Source organism: Ursus arctos, unplaced genomic scaffold (genome assembly GCF_023065955.2).
Source record: "Ursus arctos isolate Adak ecotype North America unplaced genomic scaffold, UrsArc2.0 scaffold_18, whole genome shotgun sequence".
NCBI classification, from domain to species: domain Eukaryota; kingdom Metazoa; phylum Chordata; class Mammalia; order Carnivora; family Ursidae; genus Ursus; species Ursus arctos.
Genome location: NW_026622852.1, coordinates 25918784 through 25929340, shown reverse-complemented (window position 1 = coordinate 25929340; position 10557 = coordinate 25918784). Strand labels below are relative to the sequence as shown.

The window sequence follows — 10557 nt, the reverse complement described above, 5'->3', positions numbered from 1 at the left end:
TGGTATGGGCTATCATGAATGTGATAATTTGTAAGGAGAAAAAAATTACACGACCTTGTTAAGAATGGTACCAATGGTTCAATGACAAGGTAGGAAAACTTCAACATGGGTTATTAATGGAAACTTGACCATAGTTGAAATCTGTACTAGAACCAGAGTATCTTTTATATTCTCTGCCAGAGAGAACATCAGGCTGACTATAGCAACTGAATGTTCTTGGGACTCTGGCCCCTCCATCCCATTCTCCTGCTGTTCACACAGTCTTATTTGTCATCTCTCTCAACTCCTGAAACTCAGTCTCCATCATGTGATCTCCTCATCTGCACAGGAACGGCTCCTCTCATCCTTCTCATCTCAATAGAGAATGCCAAAGGTTGAGGTCTCTTAACTTTCTGTCCTAGCTATGATCTTAACCTACCCTCATCTTCCACCCCAAAATGTACTTGGCTTGATTATAATGTAACATATGGAATATATACTCATATACATGTATTAGCTTGTTATATTACCTGTGCATTTTAGTGTATATGTATACATGAGAGAATTCTTGCACATGCATGTGATAACATCCACTGCTGGCAAGCGCTGAGGACTCTGGCGCCAGAACCATGAAATTCACTCTCCAGTGGCTAGCACAACACCAAGCTTAAGTGGGGTCATTCAATGGACTCTACCATTGACCACATCATGCTTCTGGATGCAAAATACTGGAAGAAGAGACTGAAGTAGATGTAAATTTGAAAACTCTTATTCTTGTAGGAAAAATAGTGGAAACATAAGTGTCTTAGAGGAAGACTAGCTTAATCATAAGGGGAAGGTTGAAGCCTTGGTGAAAGCAAGCACAACAGGCTTTACAAACAGTCCAGAATCAGAAAAAGGTGAGAGAAGAGGAAGGAAGACAGAAGTAGATCATGCAGAATAAATAAAATCCAACTTTCAAAAAAATCTAAGGTCTTACTAAAGAGAAAGGTGGAAAAAAAGAAGATTTAAACAAGAGAGTGTTAACAATGGAAAAGAGCCAGAAAGGGCTGTAGGCTTAAAAAAAAAAAAATCAATGAAGAAGTAGTGGTGTATGTTGGCAAAAAGAAGTGTAGAGTTGAGGGAAGGGAGAGAATTTATGGTAGAGGAAGTTGGTGTGAAGTTTTCCTTCCGCAGAGCAAAGAAGGAATGAAGGCAAAAGCCACTGGGAATAAGGCAGGGCTGGAACTGAAACAGCCCAGGAGAAAGCAACAGGGCCCAAAGTAGGAAATTATTTTTTCTTTCTTTTTTCTTTTTTTTTTTTTAATTAACTGACCCAGATTTTCTTGTCTGGGGCCAAAGGCAACTACAGGATTTAAAGATCTTTAAAAAATTATAAAGATCCTACTCCTTGGAATTGCCTTTGGCTCAAGATAAAATAAACTATAAAGATCATGATGGAATTAGTGTCAACTTCTGAGACAAGTACAAAATACCATTGTAGAGCTGATTTTAGAAATCAGACTAGTAAATGCTGTTACAGAAATGCTACTGTGAATAAAACACCTTTAGCTTTCTCTTTCTATCAGCAACAGGTTAAGTATAGAAACTTCATAGTTACATACTTGTCCACAGAAGATAGTAAGTAACCTAATATATATATATATATATATATATATGGTAAAACCAAGTTATTTGTCTTTGTACACTGTAGCCTAATGCCCCAGGCCTGGGGCATTAGGCTACAGTGATTTTACTTGGTTCAGTTCCGGATTCATAGGACAGGTTAAAGGGCTGCACAGAAAAAAAGTTTAAGGATAAAAATAAAGACCATAAGATGAGGGAAGGGGAAATGAGATGTGTTGTGCTGATACAGAACTGAGGCATTAGAAACACAGAATTCACTCAAGTCGAGGAGGGGAAACGGCCACAAAAGCATGACAATGCCATATAACTAATCTTGATACCCTCACTGTGGGTTCTAAATTAAATATTGAATCAGATTTTTTAACTTTTCTATTTTTAAAACGTCAACATTTAATCGTTTGATAAATGCGGTTATGTGATTTTAAATGACTATTAAAATTAGCACATCAATGCCTAATTCTTTGGCAAAGACTGAATGGCAGGCAGTAATGTTAGACACAGATAACCTCACCTTTAAGTCACTCACTCCTCTTCTTGCTCAGAGGCCATCGATTCTACCTGCGAGGCCAAATCTCAATTCCTCATGCCAGCCTTCAAAGACTTTAATGACCTAGCCACAATGGTACCTACATAACCCTAAGTCCTGCTACCCCCAAAATCTAGCCTCCACTGTCCGAGCGCACAGACCTCTGGACAGACTTTATCTCTGGGGTCTGGCCATTTCCACCTTCCTACCTGATGTGGACGTGTCCTTCCATCTACAGGTTCTGGCTCGCCAAGGCCTACAGTGGCGCTGCGGTCCTCCAGCACTCCAGTCCAGTCCACCGTGCTCTCGCTCCGCAGCCCCGCACTCCGCCCCTCCCTGGGCCGCACCACGTCGCCCACTTGCCGTTTGGCCCTGGGGCCCCTTTCCCTCCCCGCGGCCAGCTCTCTGGGGCCTTCTCTCTGCCCCCACAAGATTCTCCCAGGGGATGTTCCCCGCCGGCCTCCACTCAGTCACTTGCTCCATATTCGGTGTCTATGAGAGGTTTCGCGCCTGGGGTGAAGGCAGGACCTGGACCCCGTAGGGCCTCTCCCCCCTTAACTCTCTCCCCAGCGCTTCGGTGACCCTCCCTGGGCTCCCCCCTCCCCCAGCCACCCTCGGGGGCTCCGGCCACCCGAATCTCCCCGCCGCGGCCGGTCCCTCCTATCCGGCGGCGGGCAGCGGGGGTCGGCGGTGACTCACCGGAGGGCCGGCGGCCGGGGGGCCGGAATGCGCTCACTTCCTCACCGCGCGCACCTGCCCGGCGCCGCTGGAGCGCAGCCCGGCCGGGCCTCCGGCGGATGTTTTCTCTGTCCCCGCGCGCGCGGGCAGTGCGCGCCAACCGCCCCTCCCGGCCGCGCCCCCCACAACTGGCACCCCCAACGACCGCTGCCCCAGGAATCACAGAATTGGGCCCTAACCACTGACATCCCCAACACACAAGCACACACACACAGCAACCGTAAGCGTGGCCTCCGGCTCCCAAACAACTACAGAGACGCACACTTGAGCGCACACACCAGCAGGAACGCAAGTGTCTTCAACCAACACCTCCCCAACACCCACCACACCACAACTTCTGAGGGGGTTCCTGGCTCAGCCCCAGCCTTTCTTTCCAGAAGCCCCCTTACTCCTGCCCATATGCCTACCTCATCTTCCATTACAGGCCGCTCTCACTTCTGTCCCCATTACCTCACAGACACCAATCCCCACCGGGCCCCCTTTGCCTTCCAGCATCATCACCACCTTCAAGCTTCCTAGCTTACCAGTCATGTCTGCCCCCTACTGGGTTGGCTCCAGGTTGCAGGAGCAAAAGACTGTCCCAGACTCCCAGGTGTCAGCAGGGCCCTCTTTCCCAGAAAGGTAGCAGCAGAGCTACTGACCACTGACAAGACTTCTGGGCCCTTGTGCTAGAAAGGCCTTCTCATCCACCTCCTCCAGCCAAGAGAGCAGTCCAGGCCCATGCCTCCCACACACCAGCCTACATTAGATCACCCTGCTTCAACCACGAGTTTTCTTTTTTCTCTTGGTACTCCTCTGAAATAGAAAGGGTACCAGACCTGACTAGGGGGAACATGTGGTACAGTCGGCATCTCCATCCACGTAAGCTATCTACTTGGAAGAAGACGGGGACTCTGAGGCGGGTGGATGAAATTGTTTCTGAATGGTGTTTCTGAATGAGGCAGGGTGGCCCTCTAAAAAGGTCAGCCGCAAGTAGTTGTATTTGATCCACTAGGTGACAGGGAATGGCAGTCTTGCAGTAAAAGGGGCTGGAGACTTAGAAGGAAAAATGGAATTTCAAAGCGATTGGCCCTCTGTATAGGAGGGGAATAGCTCGGATAGGGTCTTTGGAGTGTGGCGAACTGAAAGAAAGGGGCCCTTAGTAGCAAAGAGATGGCCAGCATTACAGTGGTCAGAAAGAAGAACTTGAGTGGGGATGGGAAGCAATGGATCAGAATCCTAATGTGAAAAGCAGGAGTCCCAAAGTTAGCTGGAAAGATGAGAAAATGACACCTCTTCCCAGGGCAGAATGAGGGTACTGACCTAGGAAAAGTGGGTTTATCAGCAACACTGTTTCTCAGACTGGAGGTAGTAAGCACAATGTAGAACATGACTGTGGAAAGGGCAGAAGTCTGTGGTAGGAGAGAGCAGTCCCCAACAGAAGCCCTCAGCTATGCAGAGCTACTCAATGTGATTCAAACAAAGGAATGTACCCATTTTGTCTCTGAGCTCCTGCAGCAATCACAGCAGCTAGTATTTTCTGAGGGCCATGTACCGGGAACAGTACTACCAGCATTACATGCATTCCCCTATTGAAAGCCTCTTAACAACCCTATGAGTTAGTATTACTATCCCAATGTAAAGATAAGGAATCAGGTTTAGAGAGGTGAAGTAGCTTGCCCAGGGTCACATGGTCTTAAGCAGAATCAGGATCTGAATTCAACCAGTCTGACTCTATAACCTATGCTCTTAATCGCCCATCTTGGGGGTCTCTAGAACCTGCAGAGAACCCAAAAGAGGATGTCAGAGGATTCCTCAATTCTCATTCCATAATGTACAAGAGAAAAGAGGGGTACCTCTGTGAAACTGGAGTGACTCATACCATCAGGGCATTTAAAGATGTTCCTCTTTGAAAGAGCCATCCCCAGATATGGGAAGATCTTGTATCTGCTGTACGCTTGGATGTACTGAACAATGCATCCTCGGTATACCTGTGGAAAAGAGACACCTCCCTCCCCATCTCTGAGGGGCATCCCTGTCTCTAGGATACTTCCGGGAGACTCTGCCCTATGGTCTGAGAGAAACATTCTGCACTCCAGGTGCCTGTTCGCTCTCCTGGAGCCTCTGGCTGTCGCACCCTACTGCAGCTCCTTGGTTTGGCTGGGGCACAGGATTAGCCATCCCCAGGAAATGCCTCCCTCCGGTCCAGGCAAGGATCCCAGCACACACACCCCTGGAGTGTGTGTGTGTGTGTGTGTGTGTGTGTGTGTGTGTGTGTGTGTGTGTTGGGGGCGGGGTGGAATGCTTCCTTCTCTCCAGGTCAGGGAAGAGATGTGGGGACCACCTGGGGGCCCTCACCCCTCCCACCTCCTTGCTGGGGAAGTGCCCAGTCCAGTGCCCCTTCCATGGCCACCTCCCTCCCCCTAGCTGTGCCGGGGCATGAATCAGCTCTCACAGCTTGTTAAAGCTAGACCTCTTGTTTTCATGCCCTCACCTCAGGAAACAGAGTTACAGCTTTTCCAGCTCTACTCAGCAGGGGGCCAGGGTCCTCACTTTATAAACATCCCCAAGCCTGCGAGAGCAGAGGGCACGGAGATGGTGTGAGACAGGAGCCCAGGGGAGAAAGACAGAAACTAAGACCCAAGGAGAAAAACAAAGAAAAGCCAAAGAGACAAGACCAGAGTAGCCTGAACAGAGGCCAAGAAGGGATCGCGAGGGCTGTGCTGCAGGAATGACCCTAAGGATGCTCTGGGCTGGACGGGCGAAGGGGGTCCTGGGAAGCTGGGGGATCATCTGCTTGGTGATCTCTCTGCTCCTCCAGCAGCCAGGAGTCCACAGCAAGTGCTACTTCCAAGCTCAAGGTAAAGCTGGGGAAGGCATCAGGAAACGACAAGGACAGAGGGAGCTGGGATGAGGGGGGCTTAGAGATGACCCTCTATCGGAATACCCGGACTCCCTCCAGCTTGGAAATAGGAGAGACTAAATATGGGGGTGATACGCACTTTCTTTCTCCACTCCAGACCACAAGCGATTCTGTCTGCCACCACCACTCCCCAACACACTAACATTTCCTATTCTTCCCTAGCCCCTTGCCACTATGAAGGGAAATATTTTACCCTGGGTGAGTCTTGGCTCCGCAAGGACTGTTTCCATTGTACCTGTCTGCATCCTGTCGGTGTGGGCTGCTGTGACACGTGAGTGACCAAAGATGGCCAGAGAGAATGGCTCTGACATGAGTGACTGAGGGCTGGCCAGGGTGTAACCAGATTGCTATGATGTGAGAATGAACAGAACAGAGGTATGAGGCTGGCCGAACCTGAAGGTACCAACAAGAGTTTGAGAGATAAGGCTGCAGGCTACAAAGTGAGGGATGTAGGGGGTGGGTCTGGAGGGAAAATATTTCTGCTATGAAATGAAAAAATCCACATATGGTAAGTGAGAGCTTAGTTAGGGGGACCAGGAGGGCACTAAAGATATGGGAGGAATGCTGGCAGAGAGGAAGTGTGGGGCAGGGATAAAGGTGGCCCTTCACTGTGCTGACTCCTTTCCCATCCTTTGGTTCCCCAGGTCCCAGCATCCCATCGACTTCCCTGCAGGGTGTGAGGTACGTCAGGAGGCAGGAACCTGCCAATTCTCCCTGGTGCAAAAATCTGACCCTCGGCTGCCCTGCAAAGGGGGAGGGCCCGACCCAGAATGGGGCTCAGCTAACACCCCTGCTCCTGGGGCTCCTGCTCCCCACTCCAGCTAAACTCAACTGATCACCCTTCTGCTGACTGCCCACTGCTGCTGCCACTTCCAGGGAAACCACTAGCAGCTGCCAATTTATTCTGAATAAATAAATTAATGCTACAGCTGAAAGCCTGCCTCTCATTGTCCGTGCCATTGGACCCCACGTGGGAAAAAAGGGCCCTACTAGAGTCCAGGTGCTGAGTTCTCAGTATCCTGAAGAAAGATAGTGTCACGGTGAGCCAGTTTCAGATGGTTATGGTGCTGGTGCTGGGGCCTGGGGCTGCATATGAGGCCAGGGTAGGGCTTGTGGGCAGCACCTTGATGGGGAGGTCCCAGCTGAAGGTGTCTACGGGCACTTGCTCAGGCCCTGTCCAGGTGACAGGCTCGGGCTGTTCCAAGGGAGGTAGGAGCACCAAACCTGGTTCTCGCGATGTTACAAATTCAAAATGCAATCGCCATTTAAGGGACACTGTGAGGAAAAAAAAGATAAAGGCAGAGGCATTAGAAGCCAGGAGTAAAAACCAATGTTGGATGGTTAGTGAATGAGGAAAAAAACGGTATTCAGGAAGAGGGGGAGAAGTCACAGGGCTAGGATCAAGGGTTTCTCTAAAGAAATCTGTTAACTAGAAACGTGACAAGCAGGATAGCAGGGTCAAGCACCTCATAACCATAGCGTGGGACAGTCAAGACTTGATAGCCTGAAGTAAACATGCTGGGGAATCAGAGATCAATAGTGGGTAGGGGAAAGAAGGATACCTGCAAAGCTCTTAAGAGTTTAAGCGTCGGTACATCTAGAAAACAGGCTGAACGTCTGATAAAGTGTTAAGGGTCAGAGGCTGGGTGTGGATATGGCCAGGGGTTTATTAGGAGTCAGGACCCATTATGCTCTACGGAATGTCTCTTTCCCCCCTCCGATAAGGATCAGGATCTCACCAATGGCTGTGCAGAAGCCTGGGGTGGAGCTGAGAGGGATGGGGAGCGAGAAGCTGGTTCTGGTTGTATGCAGGCAGGACTCCTGGTGCCGGGCATGAGTCACATGAGACACAGAGGGGACACCCCCCGTCCTGCGGCGCCTCTGGTACTCAGGCTGTACACGCTCCTCAGTCTGTAAGCTTACTGAAAACTGGGAGCAAGAAGAGAAGTGGGTGCTAGCAGGCACTGGGAAGTGCAGACCCTAGATGAGAAGCTTGAACCCAACCTCAAGCTGTTTTACCAAAAGGACCCTGGGTGACCACACTATTCACTTCTGTATACCACCCCTCTTTATGCAGGCCCTTCTCCCTCCTCCCTAGCCCTCCAGGCCCAGCACCCCAAAGACCCCTTTCCTTCTCACCTGCAAACAAGCTACAGTTCCTTCCCCTAAGTTTAAGGTCCCCACCACATCCTCGCCGAGTCTGTATACAGATTTGAAGATGCCAAATGTCCCAACTTTTCCTCGGCCATCACTGATATTGTATAGATCTGGGGAGAATGAGACACTATAAGACTGGAGTCCACACTGGAGAGTACGTAGGGCTGGGAGCCAGAAGCCAAGGTGGGGCTTTTCTTTATAACTGTGGGATATCAGTGAATCCTCAGAAGTACGTGGCAATTAGGAAAATCTGTAACGCTATGGGGGGTGGGGTGGGAGGGGCAATTGTGAAAGGAGTCTCACGGAGGCTGCGGCAGGATGTGGCAGCCATGAGGCGCTCCCCAGCCAGCTCAGCTAGCCATGAATCCTTCTTCCCACCTTCATCCTCCTCCAAGAATGGACTAGATGGGGCTACAGCCTCGTCCTGGGGAAACCGGACATCTTGAAGACCTACAGAGAGAAAGAGCAGAAAGGTAGTGCTAGGAGGGAAGAGACAGTAGAGGTTAGGGTTTTAGACTCCAACCTGTGAAGGCTGAAGGCAATGGGAGCCAGAACCCTCTTAACCTATTGTCCAGAACCCCCCACACACACTTCCTTGCACCTTTACTAAGACCAGGAAGCTTCCCTCCAGCCCCCCTCACAAGCCCTCTACAGATCATTTCTGCTGTGGTGAGGCTCTTCCCTGGCTCTTCCCCGGCTCCTCCCGAGCCCTTCCCTGGCTCCTCCCCAGCCCTTCCCTCCAGAAATCCTTACTTACCTGTCAGTACAAGAACCCTCAGAGGAACCCTGAGTAAAGTGATGGGTGAGTTGACACGCTGGCAGCCAATGGTCAGTTTGTAGACATACTTGACTGACTGACCCCGAAAGGAGGGTGGTCCCTCTATGGGCAGCACTTCACTGTAGGAGTCTGGTTGGGAAGTAGTAGTCAGGGCAGCCAGAGGCAGCCAGAGAAGTCCTCCCTCCAGGAGCTTAGAAGGCAATCCAGGGGTGGGGAGGAAGCAGTCACTCACATGATTTGGACTCTCCAGGATCTAGCCTCAGATCACAGAAAAGGATTTTTGGTGGAGTGGAAAGGATACACTGACCTCTCTCACCTAGAAGAGATAAAAAAAGCCTGCAATTTAATGACCCCATTGTCCAGTACTGGATGAAGCTAGCACAGCAAGTGGGGGCAGTAAGCATTGCCCTCTTTTCTTATTGTCTTACACCCTCAAAGTAACAATTACATTCCCCCACATGTCCAATATGACAAGGACTAGAAGGACCCACTAGAACAATTTAACAAATTCACTCTCAGGTGACAATGGCTCCACCCCCTTCCAAAGGTAAATGCCCATCTCTAACCTCGGTGTGGTAGAAAGACAGTCTGGCTCTCAGGCTGGACGTCTGGCTGACTGGAGTCAGGGGGAGGTAGAGCTACTCGGCTCTCACTGGCATGGAACTGGCAGTGGATTTGGGCACTGGCCCAGGCCAGAGCCTCACTACGAAAGGAGGAAAAGAAGGCATCAGAGGGGAGTTCCTGACCTCACAAATACTCTCCCAAGCTCCCTAGCCCCGAGGAGACGAACATGGTGAGGTGGCTGTCCTAGGAATCAGGGAATCTAGAACCCCAAAGAGAATCCATTAAACAAAGAGAAATATACTATGGGTAAAAGTGGGAATGGGGGAGGAGGGAGGAAAGGAGTGTGGACGGCTCTGTCAAACACATCTTCTGTTAAACAGCCCTTTCTTTCCTACAATGAGAACACAATGAGCAAGAAGGTGGTGGCGTCGCTACAGGACAACCTGAGCTCTGGCTTAGCACTATAGATACCAGGCTTCCTCCCAGAAGAACTACCTTCTTCAGTATCTGCATCCTCACCTGGATGCAGAAGTGGCCGTGGGAGGCAGGGGGTTGGTGACCGTCACTACACACTCCAGCGCCTCCCCCGCCAGAAACACAGGACCTCGGCTCAGCTCCGCTACCACTTCAATCATGGCAGCTCCGGAATCAGATCTAGAAGGAAACAGGGGGGGTCAGAGGTCAGTACGATGGCAGGGAGGGGCGTCTGCGGCGAGCCTAGGGGCTAGGACAGAGGAGACGGGCAGTCACCACCACGGTGTCTGAGGGAAGCATCTGGATTCGGGGTGCGGGAGGTGGATAAGTACGGGTGGCAGCTGACTCAGTAGGGGAGGACGCCGCTCGGGGCTCCAGACCCCCGCCCCTCTTAGCGCCGAGTTAGTCCCCTTTCCCCCCCGGAACCTCCAAACCAGCCGCCGCCCCCCTCCCTTCAGATTCCAGGTCCCAGCCCAAGGCCACGGCCGCCCGTCACCTCGTGCCCCTAGCCTAGGCACCTCGCACGGTCGAAAACAGGGTCTCGGCATACCCAGGCCCTCACCTGCCCGCCCCTCCAGGACCCTGCCAAGTGCGTGGCGGCGTCCGCGACAGAGGCGGGACTTCCTTCAGCACCCCCCTCCGGACTGAGCGCCTTCCGGCCGGAAACACCCCGCTGATCCGACCGGAAGGGGCGCGGGTCGTCCCGCCGTCTTGGGTCACCTTCCCACGGGCTGGCACCTGGGCGCAGACGCTGACCGAGACACCAACCGGCGGGACCCGGCGCCCTACCCAAGGGGGCCCTGGCGCCACGGC

At 51.5% G+C, this 10557-nt stretch overlaps 2 protein-coding genes across 5 annotated transcripts; one reads left to right on the top strand and one right to left on the bottom strand.

Moving 5' to 3' along the window:
- The first annotated feature begins 5454 nt into the window (after positions 1-5454).
- On the top strand, positions 5455-6666 carry MSMP (microseminoprotein, prostate associated). The gene is made up of 3 exons (XM_026506269.3): positions 5455-5709; positions 5934-6042; positions 6416-6666. The coding sequence occupies exons 1-3, from the start codon at positions 5580-5582 to the stop codon at positions 6594-6596; spliced, it is 420 nt and encodes a 139-aa protein (XP_026362054.2). The 5' UTR covers positions 5455-5579; the 3' UTR covers positions 6597-6666.
- On the bottom strand, positions 6657-10443 carry RGP1 (RGP1 homolog, RAB6A GEF complex partner 1). 4 transcript variants are annotated; one of them, XM_026506266.4, is made up of 9 exons: positions 10241-10443; positions 9790-9924; positions 9273-9409; positions 8939-9022; positions 8686-8835; positions 8232-8378; positions 7911-8038; positions 7511-7700; positions 6657-7046 (listed from the first exon to the last, which is right to left on the bottom strand). In XM_026506266.4, exons 2-9 carry the CDS (start codon positions 9903-9905, stop codon positions 6823-6825), a joined length of 1176 nt encoding a protein of 391 aa, XP_026362051.1. In that variant the 5' UTR covers positions 9906-9924; positions 10241-10443; the 3' UTR covers positions 6657-6822. The 4 variants fall into 4 exon arrangements, with proteins under 4 accessions (XP_026362051.1, XP_026362052.1, XP_026362050.1 ...); XM_026506267.4 differs by having other exon boundaries at positions 10263-10443; XM_026506265.4 differs by having other exon boundaries at positions 10307-10443.
- Positions 10444-10557: the final 114 nt, after the last annotated feature.